At 39.7% G+C, this 22,872-nt stretch overlaps 1 protein-coding gene across 1 annotated transcript; it reads right to left on the bottom strand.

The window, feature by feature from the left end:
* Positions 1–12,035: 12,035 nt before the first annotated feature.
* Positions 12,036–17,862, bottom strand: LOC121389919. Its single transcript, XM_041521585.1, has 4 exons — positions 17,738–17,862; positions 16,272–16,415; positions 13,434–13,572; positions 12,036–12,151 (listed from the first exon to the last, which is right to left on the bottom strand). Exons 1-3 carry the CDS (start codon positions 17,799–17,801, stop codon positions 13,436–13,438), a joined length of 345 nt encoding a protein of 114 aa, XP_041377519.1. The 5' UTR covers positions 17,802–17,862; the 3' UTR covers positions 12,036–12,151; positions 13,434–13,435.
* Positions 17,863–22,872: the final 5,010 nt, after the last annotated feature.

Genomic DNA, 22,872 nt, shown 5'->3' with positions numbered 1-22,872 from the left:
AAAACAAACTTTAATTTCCCCTTTAGGCCTAATTAGTTAATGTATGCTACTCCGTTTTAAAAAGAAAGGTGGAAAAATACGATACTATGCACTAATGTACTCGCCAGTAATGTACATAGTTGTAACAATAAGCGTACGAGACAGCGCCCCTCCCCACCCATCCCATAGACAGGATAGCACATACCACGGCCTTTGATGTACCAGTCGTGGTGCACTGGCTGGAGCGAGATAGTGATTCGCTTGAAACCCTCTATATACATATATAGCCGTTTGTTAGTAATGCAAATATCAACATGCTCCCCCCACCCCACCCCCCTATAAAAATGGGATCACGTACACCTATGGCTGTAAAAAACAAAAAAATGTTTGTTTAACGACACCACTAGAGCACAGTGATTTTATTAATCATCGGCTATTGGATGTCAAACATATGGTCATTTTGACACAGTCATAGAGAGGAAACCCGCTACATTTTTCCGTTAGTAGCAAGGGATCTAGCACAAATCCCCTTGGGGTTTTTTCGAGATATAATTGAAATTTTGAGTAAAAGTCAGTATCTATCTGTGATATTTATATTTGTGCACAGTTCTTTACACTGTTTTTATTTAAATCTTGAATTTTTATATTGATGTTGATCATCACCTTATTTGTTTGCATTACTATAGTTTGACACCCAATAGCCGATGTATTTTTCGTGCTGGAGTGTCGTTAAACATTCATTCATTCATTCATCCCACAGGCAGGATAGCACATACCACGGCCTTTGATATAACAGTCGTGGTGCACTGGATGTGACGAGAAATAGCCCAATGGGCCCACCGACGGGGATCGACCCCAGACCGACCGCGCATCAAACGAGCGCTTTACCACTGGGCTACATCTCCCCTGGCTGTAAATGGCGATATTCAAAACAGTATTTTGGCCTACTACTACTACTACTACTACTACTACTACTACTACCACCACCACCACACTATGTTCAAGTTGATTTACATATTTACACAAGATTTATTATTAAACTAAAGTGTGTCACGTGTGCGCATATTGACGATAGCAATTCACGCATAACTAGCTTTGTACCGTTTTCCGTATGCGTATACATACATATATACATATTATACACACACACACACACACACACACACACATTCATAATCCGTAATGGGTCGTCCGCACACGTATGGTTTAAATATAGAATACTAAACGAACTTGCCTGTCATATGAAATGTTTGATGAAATGATGAAATGAGTGAACAGTCTTGGCATCTGTCTCGCTTTCGCTCGTCAGATACCAACACTGTTCACGAGTTTCATAAAAATGGTATGACAAGCAAACGAGTATAGTCTTTTATTTATTAAAAACCAGCTGCAAACAAGCCGCAACGCAGAAGTAAGCAAGGCTGTGTTCAACCAGACCGAGCGGATAAACGTCCGCTAGACTGGTTTATGCGCTCCACGGTAAACCAAATGGCCACATCGGGAACCAGTCAAATAGTTCGCGAACGTTAGCGAAACGTTTGCTGGCTGAACTTGGGCCAGATGTCGAGACTTCTTACACATTATTTTTCTACGAATTGGTTCAGCAAGTGATCTACGTTACGCTCACGTCACGCCAATATTACACTAGTTAGATACTGAGTGATTGTTATGACATGAGCAATATCTTACACTGGTGTGTAATAAATATAATTATTACATAAATACATCATTCGGGTCTTTTTGTATAAGTAGTCCGTAGAGTCATCGGATACAGATATCCCTATGCACCCAGGGCCGTACCCTGATTAAAATCCGGGGGGGGGGGGGGGGGGGGGGGCACTACTTTTTATAAACAAATGAGACACATTACAAATTTTGACAGTATACTATTTTTTTGTGGATTACACACTTTTGCGAAATACATATCATGAATTATGTATACGTGTACGCATACAAATAAAACCAGGATTCCATATGTACGCAGTGCGCAATGCGTTGGAGGCGTGATACTCCTTTGAAAGCGGTGAACTGGTTTACGCAACAAACAAGAAATAATACGTATTCACTCAAACTTGTTGACAATGTTTAGGTTTTTTTTTTATCTATACGCATCAAGCAGTACGCAATGCGCAATGCGCAATGCGCAATGCTAACTATGTATATGTGGGATCCTAGCTTAACGGTATTTGGTAAGTAAACTGTTCAAGATTTATACCGTGCTTTATTCTGAACTGGAAGGAAGGAAATGTTTTATTTAACGACGCACTCAACACATTTTATTTACTCGCTGTCACCACTTAATGGGATACTCCTTTCGATAAGCAGCAATGGATCTTTTACATGCACCATCCCACAGACAGGGTAGCACATACCACGACCTTCGATATACCAGTCGTGGTGCACTGGCTGGAACGAGAAATATCCCGATGGGCCCACCGACGGGGATCGATCCCACACCGACCGCACATCGAGCGAGCGCTGCACCGCTGGGCTACGTCCCGCCCCACTAATATTGTGTACTTTACACGATGGTGAATGTTTCTGTTTGTAAATAAAGTAGTATACCCGCTGTGTCGAGTTTTATATTGTCCATGAAAATGTACTTAGTGCATGACGTTCGTGCAGTTTGTGTTTAGACTATCACCTTTTAATCTCTTTATCTTCAATAGTCTTGTAAGCTTTCCGGGTTTTTTTTATGGTGGAAATTGTTATAGCACCAACGACAGTCCTATAAATAGTTATATTTCACGCTGAAATATTTATGGGGTGTAAAATTGATCAACAAGAAAAAATATCGTCTGCAGAGTCTCGATATTTCAAGACGGAGTTGTTAGACCCTGCGCGGAGTTTTATTGGTTAAAAGGTTAAAGCAAAACGAGACCACATACTAAAAATCACATCTCCAACTTTACAGCCCGGTGCTGGCAAATGTCTGTTCGTTTTTATGCAGGTATAATGGCATACAATATAGGGAAAAAACTAACGCGATGATAGATTTCCCACGTGCTCAGAGGCAAAATGAACAGATACGAAACTTCGGCGAGATCGTAAAATGTTACCGATGCCGCAGCCAGCAGTGTAAAAAAAAAAAATTACCTTCGTTCCCAGATGTGAGTAGCTTCCAAAGTTTGTGAGTGGCATCTGTCGTTCAAATTAAACAAACACATATTGGGAGTTTTAAACAGGTGCTTCTTTACAGCGTTATTTTCATACATTTTATGGTGTCAAATTTGTATTTGTATGATCTTTTTTTTTAATAAAACGAGAAAACTAAATTTTACGAAACTGCATTTCAGAAACGTTTTAGAGATTTTTAGAATGTGAATAGGACAGAGATAAATTGCTGAGTTTAGGGATATGCGGTTTTACCAGTGCAATAGATCGAGAGTATACTGTATATCGATATACCATGGTTTAAAAGGCAAATAATTACGATACATTGTACCTGTACACCCCCTCACACACACACCCCCCACCCCACCACTAGAGCACATTCATTTATTTATCATCGGCTACTGGATGTCAAACATTTGGTAATTTTGACATATCAGTGGCGTAGGAAGGTGCCAAAAAGTGTGTGTGTGTGGAGGGGGAGGGCCACACTTTTATATTTAAACACTTTTACACTATTATAAAGCATAATATAAAGCAAAATATCTGAAAAGTAGGGGCTACTGTACCAGTGCCGTACACTCAAATAATACATATTATTTTCTAGTGATTGTAGGAGTTAGGAGGGGGAAACTAACGAGTTCGTGATGAATCTCCAGTACATACGTGAACGAGCGTTCGCAAATATGATCACAGTACTTTAAAATTATTATTTTTATTATTTTATTTATTTTTAATTTTAATTTTTATTGTTTTGCTTTGTTATCTATCCATATTAAAGGTAGACTAAACTCCAACAAGAGCCTTATATGCTGGAAAGATGCATACCCGGACCACCAACACACACTGACAATTTAACAAATGAAAAACGCGTAATTTTAGAGTTAATAAAAAACATGATTATTCCTGCTAACTGGGGGCAGCCATTTTGTTTCGTTATTGAAAAAGTAAAGTTTGTTTTATTTAACGACGCCGCTAGAGCACATTGATTTTTTATCTTATCATCGGCTATTGGACGTCAAACATATGGTCATTCTGACACTGTTTTTAGAGGAAACCCGCTGTCGCCACATAGGCTACTCTATTTACGACAGGCAGAAAGGGATCTTTTATTTGCGTTTCCCACAGGCAGGATAGCACAAACCATGGCCTTTGTTGAACCAGTTATGGATCACTGGTCGGTGCAAGTGGTTTACACCTACCCATTGAGCCTTGCGGAGCACTCGCTCAGGGTTTGGAGTCGGTATCTCGATTAAAAATCCCATGCCTCGACTGGGATCCGAACCCAGTACCTACCAGCCTGTAGACCGACGGCCTGCCACGACGCCACCGAGGCCGGTCGTTTCGTTATTGTGACGTCCGGTGGTATAGCTTGGGGCGAAGTGACGTCAGCTCCGTCCAACATCTCTCTGCACAGTGTAAACAAACGCTCTAATTTACGACAAGGAGCTTCGCTTTCATCAACCTGACATGTAAAACAACATAAATGACTATTTAACTAAATATATTTCAATTTGCATCAATATAACGAAATGGAGTTATAGTATTTTTTTTCTTTAAAAAAATCCAAAGAAAAAAATGCATATTATTAGGCCTATTGGTAGGATACGTTCGAGCAAAAACGACCTCTCACGATACCCAAGTGATAATTTTCTTTTCTTTGGGACTACGTAATTGGTCAGTTTTGTGATTTTAGATGGGAAAGTCTACTTAATCAAGGGTTTTACAGAATTACTTACAGTAATAAAGCAGGACGGCTGATAATGTCCATTACGATTTAGGTTATCACACAATACCCTGTGATCTTAATAAAAGAGGCACGTCTTTTTAGTGTGTCTAGATACAGTGTCTGGGGACCGTCTAAATATACACCTGCCAATCAGGAACCACAGGTACAGGCCACGGAAAGAAAATACCAATTAACCAAGAAAACACGCCGACTATTATTTAAGTACGTGGGTTAATTTATGTACAAAACATAATACAATTATTTCAACACTTTGACAATGGTGGTTTATTTTGTATTGAAAAATAAACCACATATACACACGTTGCTGTGTTACTGGGATGGATATTATTACAGAAGATTGCGATGCATCCGCAAAAATTAGGTATGTTTTGTTTCTCAGTTCGAAGACTAATTCCTGCCGTGACACGTTAGGTATTACGTAACCACCAGCTCTCCAGAGGGCGTATTCACTGGGATGGTACAAAATGGCTGCGCCCGTTATATATAATAGCCGTCACATTTAACCGTTTTATTAATTAACTATGCGATTATACTTGTAGATATTAAGCAATGATGTGCATTATGTATCGTCCAAAAGTCCAAAAGCCTTGCTTTAGCATTCCTTTAAGATGAACAAATCAGTATTTAAAACGAGAGAATCGATTACATCCATATAATCATAGATACGTATATATATGCCATTGCAAGCAGTTTCAAACATAACTAAAGCTATATAGCAAGAACATGCAAATAACGTGTTATACAGTTAGTGCCAATATATTTTAATAGATAAATATAGAATATCAGGTTACTACGTTTTGATATCGTGTTTATTTGGCGAGGTTTAGATAACGATGTAACGGCGAGCTGAAGCTCACCCATTGTTCTAAACCATCTTCTAGACACTATTTTTCTAGACTGTATACAGATTCACTCATCGTTCTACACCATCTTCTAGACAATATTCAGATTCACCCATTGTTCTAGACCATCTTCTAGACAATATTCAGATTCACCCATTCTTTCAGACCATCTTCTAGACAATATTCAGATTCACCCATTGTTCTACACCATCTTCTAAACAATATTCAGATTCACCCATTGTTCTACACCATCTTCTAGACAATATTCAGATTCACCCATTCTTCTAGACCATCTTCTAGACAATATTCAGATTCACCCATTCTTTTAAACCATCTTCTAAAACTATTCAGATTCACCCATTCTTCTACACCATCTTCTAGACAATATTCATCTTCTAGACAATATTCAGATTAACCCATTCTTCTAAACCATCTTCTAGACAATATTCAGATTCACCCATTCTTCTAAACCATCTTCTAGACAATATTCAGATTCACCCATTCTTCTAAACCATCGTCTAGACAATATTCAGATTCACCCATTCTTCTAGACCATTTTCTAGACAATATTCAGATTCACCCATTCTTTTAAACCATCTTCTAGAAATATTCAGATTCACCCATTCTTCTACACCATCTTCTAGACAATATTCATCTTCTAGACAATATTCAGATTCACCCATTCTTCTAGACCATCGTCTAGACAATATTCAGATTCACCCATTCTTCTAAACCATCTTCTAGACAATATTCAGATTCACCCATTCTTCTAAACCATCTTCTAAACAATATTCAGATTCACCCATTCTTCTAAACCATCGTCTAGACAATATTCAGATTCATCCATTCTTCTAGACCATCTTCTAGACAATATTCAGATTCACCCATTCTTTTAAACCATCGTCTAGAAATATTCAGATTCACCCATTCTTCTACACCATCTTCTAGACAATATTCATCTTCTAGACAATATTCAGATTCACCCATTCTTCTAGACCATCGTCTAGACAATATTCAGATTCACCCATTTTTCTAAACCATCTTCTAGACAATATTCAGATTCACCCATTTTTCTAAACCATCTTCTAGACAATATTCAGATTCACCCATTCTTCTAAACCATCTTCTAAACAATATTCAGATTCACCCATTCTTCTAAACCATCGTCTAGACAATATTCAGATTCACCCATTCTTCCAGACCATATTCTAGACAATATTCAGATTCACCCATTCTTTTAAACCATCTTCTAGAAATATTCAGATTCACCCATTCTTCTACACCATCTTCTAGACAATATTCAGATTCACCCATTCTTCTAGACCATCGTCTAGACAATATTCAGATTCACCCATTCTTCTAAACCATCTTCTAAACAATATTCAGATTCACCCATTCTTCTAAATCATCTTCTAGACAATATTCAGATTCACCCATTCTTCTAAACCATCTTCTAAACAATATTCAGATTCATCCATTCTTCTAGACCATCGTCTAGACAATATTCAGATTCACCCATTCTTCTAAACCATCTTCTAAACAATATTCAGATTCACCCATTCTTCTAAATCATCTTCTAGACAATATTCAGATTCACCCATTCTTCTAAACCATCTTCTAAACAATATTCAGATTCACCCATTCTTCTAGACCATCGTCTAGACAATATTCAGATTCACCCATTCTTCTAAACCATCTTCTAAACAATATTCAGATTCACCCATTCTTCTAAATCATCTTCTAGACAATATTCAGATTCACCCATTCTTCTAAACCATCTTCTAAACAATATTCAGATTCATCCATTCTTCTAGACCATCGTCTAGACAATATTCTTGTAGACAATATGCAGATGACAGCCAACGATTTGTGTATGTCTTTATTCGAGATCTAGCCCGTTCGGTAGAGAGCTCGCCTGAAGTAGGAGTGAACTCCCTTGGTGGTCCCACTAGAGTACATTGACATATTAATCATCGGCAAATGTATGTCAAACATTTGATAAATCTGACTTGTAGTTTTAGAGAAAACCCGCAGCAAGTGATCTTTTATATGTACTTTCACAGAGATGGAATAGCACACATACCATGGATTTTGATATATCAGTAGTGGGACACTGGTTGGGACGACAAAAAATATCAGAGAAAGGGTCCACATAGGGAATTTGAACGCATTAATATATATATATATATATACTACATTAAGTGGCGGATCCAGAAAATCGATTTAGGGGGCTCCAGTCACATGAGCCGGAATACCACGGGAACTTTGGGTGAGGTTTGGAGGGGAAATGAAAATAATACATTCTGAACAGCATTGAAAACGCACCACCAAAACATGTTTGGATTTCGAAAAGAATACCTGAGCAATAAATGTTTTTGTTGTGAACAGTAATAGATGGGTGATTGATAATGACAACAAACTAAAAAGGATGCACAATCATTGATTAGTTTTAATTCATCTACGTATGAAAGACACGTGGGGTCACAATGAAAAGTCAATAGCGCGTATGACCACCATCTGCAGCAACACAAGCCATGCAACATCTTCTCATCGACCCGATAAGTCTGCGAATAGTGTTCTGGGGGATAGCATTCCACTCCTGCTGTAGTGTAGTGCGTTTTCCACTCTAAGATATCTAACTTTATTCATTTGTGGACGACGTGAGATTCGTTAACCAAGGTAATCCCAAAGGACCTCTATTGGCGATAAATCAGGGGACAGTGCTGGCCATTCAAGCAAAGGGACATTATTGTTCGCTAGATACTGTGTTGTAACACGTGCTGTGTGCGCTCGGGCGTTGTCTTGCTGAAATATGTGCATATTCCGATGCTGATGAAAGAAGGGAATGACGTGGTTTTGCAAGACGTTATCCCGGTAGTAAATGGCATTCATTCTGCCACGGGAAACATGGAGTGCTGTCCGGTGATGATAACTGATCCCGCCCCATCGATCCATCTGGACAAGGCAGTCATTGTGGTAACGTTCTCCACGCCTACGGCACACCTGCAACCGACCATCAGCATTTCTTAAATGGAAACGGGATTCGTTCAGAGAATAGCACACCATGCCAACGTTGTAATCTCCAATGACGATACCTTCCTGCCAAACGTCGGCGCTCATTTCGATGTCGATCAATCAGGATAGGTCCAACATATGGTCGTTGAGCACGCAGCCCAGGAGAGCGAAGACGGCGACGCACAGTGTTTGCGTTGATAACCCCTCGTCGACCTTGAACAGTTGGCGCAGTCCTGGCAGCTGGCAGAGTTCGATCAGGAATATGGAGGCGAACAATATGGCGATCTTGTCGTGGTGTCGTAACACGTCGTTGGCCTGGACGTGGACGGTCGCTGGTGGTTCCTATCTGCTGGTATCTCCTGTGGTTCCTCCAAAGACTACTTCATAAATGAAAAGTGACTTTTCAGAGACCATCTTTTATAGCCCCAATCAGCATGATTTGCACATTCAATGCACGTTTTTCATGCTATGTATGCAGTATGTTGTGTAGTACGGTACTTATTCATTGATATTTCTAATGCTGATATACGCCCCATTCACATTTGTTATCATCAACTGGTGGTGCGTTTTCAATGCTGTTCAGTATATAACACAATTCAGATTCACCCCCCAGATCCGCCTCTGACATATAGTATTGAAAATACGCAACAGTTACAGACACAGACATCACCCATTCTTCTAAACCTTTCCCACATTCATCAGACCCACATCCAGACCCAGACCTGGGACTGGGCCTAAGTTATAGGCTCTGCCACACAAATCTGTTAACAATCCAGAAATAGTTTTGTAATATATACAAAAAAATTTGAGGTTCTGTTCGAGGTTTTTTTTCCTAACATCCACATCGTTTCTGTAACCCATGGTAAGCAAAATTAATGCCTTTTGTTTTCAAACTAAAGGTATGCAACAAACAGAGGAAATTAATATGGCTCACAGTATCCCTGAAAAACCAGTGATGATGAAGACTGGCTGGCTAAAATTTTAACGTGCATATATGCCACGAAGGCTTCACGCACGCCTGTCACGGACTTAATCTCTGACTTTCGCCAGTGACTAAGTCCGGACCAGGAGGAGAGGAGGGTAAGTTGGAGGTGGGCGGAATCTGGAATAAGAATATAGTAGTTAGGTCAGAGACCTAAGGCCAAACGAACCTACCAGTTTAAATTGAATATTTATTGTAGCGCACGATTCATTTGTTTTAAGAGAATTATCTTGGTCATCTGGACTCAATGGTGTGTGTGTGTGGGGGGGGGGGGGGGGGAGGGAGTTTGAGGTGGGCAGAATTTGGAATAAAAAAATGTAGTGGTCGGTCAAAGACCTAAGTCCTAAAGTGAAAAACCTGCTGATCCTACACATGTCTGGACTATGAAATTAAATCCAAAAGTATTTTTGAATGCTCGGCCTAAAAACGTTTTAAGGTGATCTGAGCAATTGATCGGGTGCCAGAGTAAAGTGTGTTGGACTGTTTACAAAAAAATAAACATAAGAATTTTGAGTCGCGGCCGAAAAATTTAAAGTCCAACTAAGCCCCAAAAAGGAGGTCACCTGTCCTAGGTAAGGTTGCGCCGCGGGATTCATGGCGAGCTGATGGGCTGTTCAGGTCTGAAGTTGGGGAGTCCTTCAGTCAGGAAGACACGGCACTTGTCTATTGCGCCAAGGCTGTCACATAGAGTTTGTCCGAGTGGATGGCTCCTTGTATCTGGTACTTCCCTTGGCTGGTTGGAAGCTGGCGCCATTGTTTATCATTCCACGAACCGTTGATTTGCGAGCTGCTGGTGAAGTCCCCCTGGATCGCTCCTCGGTACTTCGCTGGCAGCTTGTCGCAGACGAGATTCCAGTCGGGTGGGTCGGACATCTTCGGTATGGTGGCCGTTGACACCTTCCTCCTCTTGGGTTCTCGCTGGACCGCCGCTGGGGCAACAACAACCGTCGGAGGCGCTGGTGGACTGGCTGGCGGGTCTGTGATAATACCATGCTCGGTGTCCATCAGCGTTGGAACTTGAGCAGAAGGGGCCGCCACTGTCAGTGGAGTTGACAGCTTTGCCCCCCCTCCCCCCCCCCCCCGGACCGCGCCTGGCGCTGGCTCCAGTCGAGTAGATGGGGGCGGCGACACAGGAAAGACCGCCCTCGGTGGTTGAGCCACCGGCTTTGGTCCTCCCTGAACCGCCCCCGTCGGTTTCGCCTTCTTCTTCGAAGCAGGTGGGACCGCCCCTGGCGGTTGAGCCGCCAGGTTTGGTCCCCCCTGAGTAGCCTTGGGTCGCCTCCTCCTAACTTGTAGATCGATTTGGCTTGTCATCACCGTAGATCGGCGTGACGATCGCCGAACTCCCATCGTGCTGAATACGATACTTGGACAGGTTCACAAAGCACGGCCCCTAGGGTGGAGGGGATCTCCACTGCAGCAGAACACAACTTCATTGTACGGATGCTCGAGTAGATGATGAAGAGTAAAATTTCGTTTTATAAGTATACAAGGTAACGAACTGTGTATCGAGACACCGATAACTAGTATATTGGAGTTACCGCCCATTGGCAGATTAAGTATAAAAACGCAACATAGACTGAGTAAATAGCATTTGCTCACGATGGTTTAAAGTTTGTCTTTATTTAACGACACTACTGCATAGCACACAGTCTTAGAGGAAACACGCTACATTTTTTTTCATCAGCAGAAAGTTCTCTTTTATATGCACCTTCTCACAGACAGAACAGCATATACTGCGGATTTTGATATACCGGTCATGGGACACTGATTGGGAAGGAGAAAAAACAATCAAGGAATAGGTCCACTGAGGGGGTTCGATCTTTCGACTCAAGCACATCAGTCGAGCGCTCTACCTACTCAGCGAAATTCCACTCCTAGGTCTTTGTTAAAACCATCAAATAATGAAATATAAAAAAAAAAAACCCCAACCAAAACTAATTAACTAACCTCAACGTTTCTTCTTTATGCTACATTCATTCCAGCCAGTGCTCCACGACTGGTACATCAAAGGCCGTGGCATGTGCTATCCTGTCTATGGGATGGTGCATATAAAAGATCCCTTGCTGCTAATAAAAAAAGAGTAGCCCATGAAGTGGCGACAGCGGATTTCCTCCATCAATATCTGTGTGGTCCGTAACCATATGTCCGACGCCATATAACCGTAAATAAAATGTGTTGAGTGCGTCATTAAATAAAATATTTCCTTCTTATACTACATTCCTCTTCAAGACTGTAAGGGTCCAGACAACAAAATGACAGATATAAAGTATAAAATGGTGAGTTTAACTAAAAATCAATTAATGTCAATAAAAATATTTATCAAAGAAAACATAATTTTAAAGAAAAGCCATAATAAATTTGAACAGTTTATTAATTAATATAAAATTATTAACACTGATTACGTTTGTGGTGTTCTTTATAGCCAATCTCGGGTCTCACTGTAGTGTTTTTAAATGTTGTAATTTATATCTGAAAAATAAACACAGTTTCACATTAGACCAGTTTCAACAGAAAGAAAACCATTCTATATAATTTGTTATCAACTCTAAGCAGAAAATTATTACTTAGTTGTTTTTTTGTTTTTTTTTGTTTTTGCAATAAATATTACGTGGAATTGCTTATTATATTTTTGTAATATCATGATAATTTAAATGTTTTATATTACACGGAATTGCTTATTACATATTATTATAAAATTTTTAAAGGGACAGGCCCTAGTTATTAAACACTAAAGCATACTTTTCACTATTAGAGTCGTTTATTATCACTGAAATAAAAACATACTTATATTTTATTGTTTAGATTATCCATTTCCGTACAATCGAAGAGTTTCTGGTCATCCTGGTGTTTCTAATACCACAAAATGCATTTTTCATATTTTTAAAAATGCACGTGCATCTGAGAAGTAACGGTTATGGAGTCACATTTTAATCTATTTTTAAGGGTATTTCAACGTCACAGACTCTTGTTTCACTCTGTTGTATCCAAATTTGTTACAGGTTTGTAAATTAACCAAACTTAGTGTCCATTTTTACGGGTTGAAACTAGGGTCTAGGTGAAAAATATGCCTTAGTGTTTAAAAACTAGGGTATGTCTCTTTAAATATTGGACACTTTTAATTGCTTAGATGAGTATTCAATGACTTTCAGTATTATTACAATATATGACATCTTCAGGGGACGATCTAGGGCGATCCAGTATACCTCCACGTTTGGCAGCCAAGTGCACCCTCAGTAGCGGGTCAAGAAAATCCACTGGGGGGGGGGGGGGGGGGGCAATGACATACCATGTGGCCGAAGGCCACAAACGTTCCCGAAGGGATTCCTCGGATTCTCCAATGTAAAATAATTAAGAAATAAAAAATATATCTATAACTGTCGCAAAATTTCAATCACAACGGTTCCGTGACCTCCCCCCTCCCCCTCATCTCCGTTTGAAGTGCCTCTTTTAATAATTTTGTTTTACAACCCTAAATTGCCATGAAAACACGTTTAAGCATCTTCGCTGCCTTTTGGAAACTCTGCTTATTTGACTTCGACAAACTCAAATTGCTTATTTTACAATATCTGTGACACTCCCTCCTCATTAAAAAAAATTCTAGATCCGCCCCCCGTATTTATCTCTAATTTGGCGGGTAGTCGCACGTGCACTGGGAACTCTGCTCATTTAATTCCAACAAATTCAAACTGCTCATTTTACAATTCTGTGACACACACCCATTAAAAAGTCTTAGATCCGCCCCTGTATTTACCTCTAATTTGGCGGGTAGCCGCACGTGCACTGGCCGTCGATGCAGTGAATGTTGTTTAGTTCAGCGCAGTCACAGTTGTGGTCGGGCGCTGTATCGTACCACTTTCTACAGAAATCCTGGTTATGTCTTGTGCAGTTGACTGAAACGACATAAAAGGAAAATCACATTAATTTATCGGTGGCGCAGTGGTTAAGCCATCGGCCTACAGGCTGGTAGGTACCGAGTTCGCAGCCCGGTACCCCGTAACCCATACCACTTTGGTGTTGTTGTTGTTTGCATTTCAGATCAGCCTTGGCTTGCTCCACTACCTGTTGCGTTGGGGAGTCCATGATGATACTGGGTGTCGTAGATTTGTTCTGGTTTTCTTTTTCTTTTTTTCCACGTGGGATCATAGTGTTCTAGACATCGATCCACACTGTACATGATCTCACTTTTTCAACCACGCTGAATTTCGTAGTGAGGTTGAAGTTTGCCTTGTGCCTGCACCTTGTAGAAACGGGTCCACTTATCCACATAGGGAATGTACAGCTTGTACTGATCTGCCATGTTGCTCCTCAGAAAGGTTCTACCTCAAATGACGAACATCATTACCCTTTTACTTATATACCTTCTCACGCATACGCATAAAGGTATGGTACAGGAGTGTTTGAATGTATGTGATACGTATGACCAGTGTCCCTCCTCCCAAGCACAAATATCATCGTGCTATCGTGCTATCGTGCGAACTCCCAAGAAACATCGTGACCAAAATATTGCCCTCTACCAGTGTCACTACCATAGGGACACGTCCAAAGACGCACCCGGGGATACAGAGTATATATATATATATATACAAAAAAAACCACCTGTTATTCAGTTTCATTTATAACATACAACATGAAAAAAAATAGCATACAAAATATATGACAAAACATAATGTCTAAAACATTTAATGTCTGAACAAGTTGTTCACATAGGGGCATCTTGGAAAGAGTCTGTAATGTTCCATCACTGGGTCGTCTGTCTTCTTCCATCGGTAGACGCGAAGTCCACAACAGTATCAGATGATGGCATCGTGGTCTCCCGTGTAGTAGAAACTGGCCTTTGCGAGTTCCTTTGGATTTTGACGTAATTGTATGGGCCATCGAGCATACGTCAGCATCCGGGCATAGAAATGTCTCATTTCGGGATGATGACAGAACAGGTAACGTCTCGAATACCAGTCATCCTCATAGGCAGCATCTGTGGCGTACTCGCGAGCTTCATCTGTCCATTCGTCTTCGTCATCAGCATCGTAGGAAACATCATAGTCAGGATCTGTTTCACGACCAGCATCCGTCTGATCTGTGGGTTCATCCACGAGTTCGCCGTCTTCATTTCTACCCCCAATTTCGCGTGTAGCATCCTTTTGATCCATATAATGAGTACCCTTCTTCTCATCTTTTTGGTAGTCACTCTTTTACATTTGACTGTATGTCTTTCTGGACATTTGCAGACCATGACGTCGTCTTCGTCGCTACTGCTGCTGCTGCTAATACTGTTCGAATATCCCGATGTCATCTTCTTCATTCCAGATAGAGTGCAACAAGACACAAAAATGTGAATATCATAAATGAACATAAATCTGATCTGTAGCATTTTTCGGCAAGCGAATGAAAAATACCAGAAAAATACCTTTTTTATATTCTGGTCAAAGTCGGGTCAATAAGACAGGGCTTGGTCAGTAGGACTAGGTCAGGCCAGGAGGTCAGGATAGTAGGACGTTGCACACAACACAACAGTCAGTCTAAGCAGGTCACCGGTCTAGGTCAAGGAAAAGTAAGTCAAGGTCACAGGGAATGTAGGTCAAGGTCACGGAAAGTAGGTCATGATTCTATATAGGTCCCCATACTACTCCTGGTGTTTATAAAACTTTTAGAGTCTAGACTCGAAACTCTAATAGTCTGAGACACTAATGTCATGACAACGCCATACAAACTGTATGCGTGTGACGTCATTTGAGATTGAGTCTGGACTCTATAAAAGTTTTATAAGCACGGGCCCTGGACCCATATTCACAAAAAAGTTTAAATTTACGTCTACGACTAGCACTTACGTGTGCCGTAGATTTACGTTTACGTGCAAGAAGCACCTTATTCTCAAAGATGGTCGTAAATATAAACGTAACTTAGTTGGACGTAAATCTACGATTTAACATTCTCACTGGAGTAATTAATAAAAATACATTAGAAACGATGGCTACTGGGTAAATAACAAATGCGCAAAACGCAATTTTGTTTGTCGTCTGCTAACAATAACATTGCGAACAGTGAACCATGGCATTTTGGTATTGGTGGGGATCCGCGTTTTGGTACGAACTTGAGGACATTTCTTAAAAAGGAAAAGATAACTCGGGAGAAATTGGCCAAGTCGAAAACATCCGTTCGATCATGAACAAAATTATGTTCAATCCGTGGGCGTTCGCCATAGCAAACTGCTTCATTTATTGGAAATGCTGCTAGTTTCCGTAAATAATAGTAAATAACGGCGATCGTGCTTGATTTATTATATGTACACAACTTACGTGCAGCGTTAGTTGCAACCTGAGGCACTCTTATATTTACGTCCAACTTTACACGTAACTTACGTTTTCGTCGTTTCGTGAATAGCTCTTCAGTCGTAGATTTACGTTTACGTGTAAAACTAGGCTTACGATATTTTGTGAATATGGGTCCTGATCTGTGTAATAGCAAAGTCAATCTTATCTCGAGTGCTCAGATTTTTGGACAGCCAGACGGACATTTGGAAGGTCAAAATGTCCCTCTAGCTCTCTTACAGTCAGAAAACTGCGCTAGCCTTAAGGATTTTACTTCCACTTACCACCAACGTTTTCGCCGTCTGTACACGTGGCATCCAACACTTTGCATGTGCATTTTCCCTCGTCATCACACACGAGCTTGCCGCCCAGTCCACATCCGGTGACTGTGCAGTCAGATACGTCAAAACACAGTTCTGCCAAATAGACTGAAACGAGACCGCAAACGTTAATATGGCCACAACCCACACTTATTTACGCTATATGTTTCTATATAATATTAGTCATCGAATAAAGAACAAAACTTTGACTCTTTAATTTGCTCAACAGCATTTTTGCAGACAAGTAGAATCGAAGCAAGCTTAAACGACCTACTTGCCTAACTGCTGTGTACAAGTGTGTACGTCAAATCCGTAGGTGTAAATCGCTGGCACAAGCTACTGTATACTATGTAACCAGTTTTGTACGTGATGTTTAATTATGTATATTCTATGGATCACTATCTAAAATAAAATGTATTATTATCATCATCATCATCGTAATAATAATAATAATCATCATCATCACCATCATCATCATTGTCATCATCATCATAATCATCATCGTCATGATTATCATCATCGTCATGATTATCATCATCATTATCATCATCATTATTATCATCATTATCATCGTCATTATCATCATCATTATCATCATCATTAACATTATCATAATAATAATAATAATAATAATTATCATCATCATTATTATCATCATCATTATCATAATAATCATCATTATCATCATCATCATCATTAATATCATTATCATCATCATCATAATAACCATTATCATCATCATTAGCATCATCATTAGCATCATCATCATCATCATCATCATTATTATTATTATAACTTTATAAATATACGTACTTAGTAGGTCCATGATTTTGTTTTGATACACCTTTGTGGGCCTTGGGGCAACATATCCTCAACAGGACAATCCCTACTGCCCAGGGCCCAGTTCCACGCAGCGATCTGAGCCCTAAGATCACCTTAAGTGCATAGCTACCTTATGCACTAAGGTCATCTTAGTGCTAAGATCGCTTCGTGGAACGGGGCCCCAACTCTTTCATCCATGGTATTTGTTTAAACAAACTCACCCACTAAATATAATATCTGCCCCGGGTTGGGTCCCTGGCCTCCCTGAGACTCCGGGGCAGACATGCTCGAAACCTCTGTGGTATATGAACATAATGAAAAGTTACGCAACGCAACTAAACGTAGCCGAAGTACACCCATTTTACACAACAAGTACTACGTTTGCAAATGGGAAGAGATAAATTGGTATTTAACTCTATAATTATCCACCTTAATGAATGGATGAATCAGTGAATGCTTAACCACACCCCAGCACAAAAATACACATCGGCTATTGGGTGTCACAAAAGGTTGATCAAGCTTGAAACTCAAATATAAAACATGTACTCTTAGTCAAAAACATGAACTTACAATGGCAGCAGTGTTTTAAAACATTCGTAAACATTTACCTGAGAACAAGCTGAAAACAATTGCCAGGAAGACAAAAGTAAAGTGTATTTTCGGTGCGGCCATATTGATGTTCGTGGAAGCAATGCCAGAAGAACTAGGCCTTATGGAATTGTGAATAAAGAGTGAAGAGTCAGGTGGTCAGAGGTCAGATTAAACAGGACGATAAGACATTGTTCTACAGTCACGATCACATGGACAGTACAAACTGGAATAACCGACACTTCGATAAATAATAATAAGAAGAAAGAGATCACTCCTGTTTGACGCCCACTAAAAGACCGAGCGGGAAAAAACTAAATTTTCGCCCATATATACAAGAACTCGTATATTTAAAAACACAAAAAAAAAAAAAAAACCCACACCACCCAACATATATTGCAACATATCATCGATTGTCTTGCTACGACCTTCCATGGACGCCAACCAAACAAGTTGGGTGATAAAAATCAAGATCAATTATGAGTAATAAATATGATATTAAACTCGCCACCACCCCGCATCGTGTCTATGTCCCTCGTTGAAACAATTCTCATTTGTCACTTCCTAAAGCTCGAAACTACGTAGGACTATTTCGGGACACAAACACCATACAAAATGGAAGTTCGTCCAATATCCCATAAATATTACATTTCCAAATTTAAAAAAACAGATATTTATAAATAAATGAGCCCTTTCTACCATGTACCTGTTTACCATGTATGTAATGCTAATATGAATATATATACTGTTATCCAGATTCGAGCCTTTTCGTTTAATTCCGGCAGAAACCAGTCTGCCAGTGTACAGAAAGGAGCGGGTTTCGATAGAGCACTCAAAGACCATGGTATGTGTTGCCCTGTCTTGGGAAAATGTAAATACAAGTGTAGCGGGTTTCGATAGAGCACTCAAAGACCATGGTATGTGTTGCCCTGTCTTGGGAAAATGTAAATACAAGTGTAGCGGGTTTCGTCTGTAGATTACATATTACAACTTTCAAATGTTTGACATCCAATAACCAATAATTAATAAATCAGTGTGCTCTAGTGGTGTTGTTAAACAAAGGAAACCCTAATTGCTCTCTTAGTTATGCTTCAGGTAAATCGCTAACCACAAGTCACAGCTTCGTCTGAACTACCGTATATAAAGCTGAAAGTAAATCTTACTGTGTTGTAATCTTTAAAGGCGTCAGACCCTAGTTTTTAAACTTGTAAAAATGGACACTTAGTTTAGTTAATCTACAAACCTGTAACACATTTGTATAAAGTTACAACAGAGTGAAAGAAGAGTCTGTGACGTTAAAACCGGTAAATATCCTTAAAAAACAAAAAAACTTGAATCAATAACCGCTACCTCTCAGACGCACGTGCGTTTTCAAAAATATGAAAAATCCATTTTGTGGTGTTAGAAAAAACAGGATACCAGAAACACTTCGATTCTACGGAAATGTATAATCTAAACAATAAAATATAAGTAATGTTTGATTTCCGTGATCATAAACAGCTCTGACAGTGAAAAAAACAACATATATCCCTTTAAGGCAAACAGAAAATTACAAAAAGAAGGGAATATTACCACTTGACATAAATAGTAAATCGCCTTTCTTGGTGCACCTTGTTTGGCAAATCGGCTTTCCTTATTTAACCATTGATTAGGATTATCCACAAAAAGCGATCGACCTGATATATGCCATCCACCCCACGTCCCCAACAATCAATACTAGAGTAAATTGCACAGACCGTCTAAATGTTTAATATTTTAGTTTTATGTTACGGTATTTTGTTTTATATTAGTGTTTGGTTTGTTTTGCTGTTTTTTGTTTTTGTTTGGTTTTGTTTTGTGGGGGTTTTTTTTTTTGCTTTTTAAAAAAAAAATTATTATCATTTTTATTGGCGTGTAATAAGGTGGATTAGCTTGATGAAAAATATCTGAAACTGTTGTATGTTTAGATGATGTTTGCTAAACATTTTCAAAACAGTTTGATTAGTTCCCAAAGTGGTCATTCGGTTTAACGTGTGGTGTATAAAAAACAGTCAAGCACACGTTTGCGACAAATGGCTGGCTGAACTTACGTTAAATGTAATTAAGAAGAAAAGGAAGCAAAAGAAGGAGAAATATTTGATGAAAATTATTCAAATTGTTCGCGAACGCTCACATTTTCCAGAACATACCATTGATTCCAGTATAACCTATACCCCCAAACCTCATGGGATGGTTACGCACCCCGACTATATTCACGTCTCAGCCTCTTTCTTTTCTTGTCTTCTCTCTCTCTCTCTCTCTCTCTCTCTCTCTCTCTCTCTCTCTCTCTCTCTCTCTCTCTCTCTCTCTCTCTCTCTCTCGTTTGTCTCCTCTTTATCTCTCTTCTCCTTTCCTCTACCCTTCTCTGCTTTTACATCTCTGTGTCTCTACATCTCTCTCTCTCTCCCTCTCCTCTCTCTATCTCTCTACCCTCCCTCTCTCTAACTCCCCTCTTCTCTACCCTTCCTCTGTACCTCCCTTCTCTCTACCCTCCCTCTCTCTACCCTTCCTATCTCTCTATCTCTCTCTCTCTCTCTCTCTCTCTCTCTCTCTCTCTCTCTCTCTCTCTCTCTCTCTCTCTCTCTCTCTCTCTCTCTCTCTCTGACGAACTTAATTTGGCGCCGTCTATTCGCATGGTATCTGGATAAATCTCGAATATCAACATCATTATTCAAATAGGAACACATTGATTGTGACATAAACAGTTTAGTTAACACCACCACTGGTTGTCTGGTGCGAGCACACAGTTTGTTAATGGAGTGGGAGGTACACAATTTTCAAAATTACGATGTGAATCCATATAATACGTATTTGCGTTTGACGTTTTAAAACCATTCACGTTGGGTGCGCGGCACTTCACCTTCTCTTGGTCTGCCCGTGAATTGCGCATTTGTCCATTTGACTTGGTTACAGTAGTAATACCCTCAGCACAAATCGCTCTCCCTTTCTCCCGAACAAAGCTTTCAAAAGCTTGTTCGGGCTATTTGCTCATTTGATTAAACATAAATTATGCATGTAGCTGTAATATACCTAACGCACCATGAATAAATATATTATCTGCTACTAGAATAGGTCATGCATAGGGGTCAGTCGCAATACACACATGAAAAAGCTGGCGTTCTGTTCAAATGATCTCCTCTGAAGAAACACATCACTGTACAGTCGCTAAGCCCTGGAAACGTTGTGGTAGAACAGGACTGTGGTGTGTAATGTAGTAACTGGTGTATTTATAAGCGTGTGGTACGTTTTTATCATGATACACATCTTATTAGCAGACGAACAGTTTCAATGTAGAAACCAACAGAGAAAGTCAACGATCAAAGAAAACAAAAAGAATTCGATGATGTATACACAAATAATGACGTCTGAAAGAACTCAGTATGGAGGGGAAAAGAACTCACTTGCAATTAACTGAGCAACAAACTTTACAACCAGAACACAGTTTTAATGTTTAATGAACAGAAGAAATACCGTTGCTTGTCGAGATCTGAACTGGACGAATAACGAATATTAAACGGTGTTCACTTGTGTGTTAACATGTCCATTACGTCCGTGTCAAGTGGTATGTCAACTTCCATAAAACCAAGAATTCGGAGTCATGGGACGTCTGGAAATATGTGTATTCATGGTATTCACGGAAATGTAGAGCAAAGTCTACCAGACGAGAGTCCGAACCCAACTGCGAGGATTTCGTTTGCTTCTGACACAAACTTCAATCCCAAATGTAAATCTCGAATATCAAGAAAAGCCAAAACGGCGGCCATAAACATCCGACCAATCAAAGTGGGAGAAAATACACACGTGACCAAATTTCAGGTACCAAAAGCTACCGCTCCGTCTTTTGTTCACAAGCACTGTTCCGTGACCAGGGCGGATTTCGAGGATTCGAAAGATGCTCCAGGTCACCCGGATTATTCCAAAATACCACACTACATATGTAGGAGCAGTTCCATGTTGTCTGAGGACAACAGATTCAGCGACGATGTCCGGAGAGCTATGACAATTCTACACGGTCACAGCAGTGCGCTTCAAGGTCACCGTAGCGTCATCGAAGGTCACTGCGATTCCCTGATCGGCCACAATGGACCATCCAGCGACAGAACTCACGTGAAACTTTATTCTAGTTTGGGAAAAGAAAGAGATGACTTGCGCATGCTTAGGACACCGAATCGGTTTTCATGCATGAGTCATTATGTTTCTGCAAAGTCCGCGCTTTGGACGCGTCCTTCCATCGATACATCCAATGTCCAGCAATTCGTGCCAAAAAGGCCGATATTTAGGCACATCCGCGACGTGCGTCCTCACTTCAGTCACGGTCGCAGTTTTCACTTAAATAACAACGAATCAGCGAAGCGTTTAAGCCACAAGTTTAAGTGTAACGAGTGCTGTAAATTTAGGACAAGCATCCAAAACCTCGGCTGGAATGGGAAACAAGACGCTGTGTGTGAATATTATGATGGATCTTAGTCAGTTAACAACAAGATGTTTCCAGACGCAAAAAGAAAGAAAAAGAAAAAAAAACTGAAAGGAATATACAAACTTTAGCATTAAAATACATTATTAAAGGAACAGACTAGTTTTTAAACACTAAGGCATATTTTTCACTATTAGAGCCGTTTATGATCACTGAAATTATAGGGACATTCCTGAGTTTGCTGCATTGTAAGATGTTTCCGACGTATAAAATATTTCTACGATTAAACTTACATACTAAATATATTTCCTTGTTTAGAATATCAGTGTCTGTACATTCAGTGTGTCTCTGGTCCGTCTTAATATTTGTAAGTAGGCCAAACTGGATTTTGTTTTCAAATAATTTCGTACGTACGAAAAAATATAGTTTAGGAAATAAAATTAACTTTAACGTAGTACAAATATTAGAATGATCAGAAACACGTTTAATATACAGCCACTAATATTTTATGCAGAAAAATATATTTGATATTTAAATACAATCATTAAAAAGTCTCTGTTAGTCGATAACATCTTAAAAATTGCAGCAAACTCAGGAATGTCCCTTTAAACATTACTTATATTTTATTGTTTAGATTATTCATTTCCACACAACCGAAGTGTTTCTAGTCATCCTGGTGTTTCTAATACCACAAAATGCAATTTTCATATTTAAAACAATGCA

Source organism: Gigantopelta aegis, chromosome 15 (assembly GCF_016097555.1).
Source record: "Gigantopelta aegis isolate Gae_Host chromosome 15, Gae_host_genome, whole genome shotgun sequence".
Lineage (NCBI taxonomy): Eukaryota > Metazoa > Mollusca > Gastropoda > Neomphalida > Peltospiridae > Gigantopelta > Gigantopelta aegis.
This window is presented reverse-complemented; position numbering and strand designations above follow the sequence as displayed.

Bases quoted from the DNA above. Each gene is read 5' to 3' on its own strand.
- LOC121389919 (XM_041521585.1), bottom strand. From the start codon at position 17,801: ATGGCCGCACCGAAAATACACTTTACTTTTGTCTTCCTGGCAATTGTT. The intron at 16,416-17,737 runs GTAAATGTTTAC...GTCTCGTTTCAG, and splicing joins TGTTTTCAGCTTGTTCTCAG to TCTATTTGGCAGAACTGTGT. The intron at 13,573-16,271 runs GTAAGTGGAAGT...ATGTCGTTTCAG, and splicing joins AGACGGCGAAAACGTTGGTG to TCAACTGCACAAGACATAAC.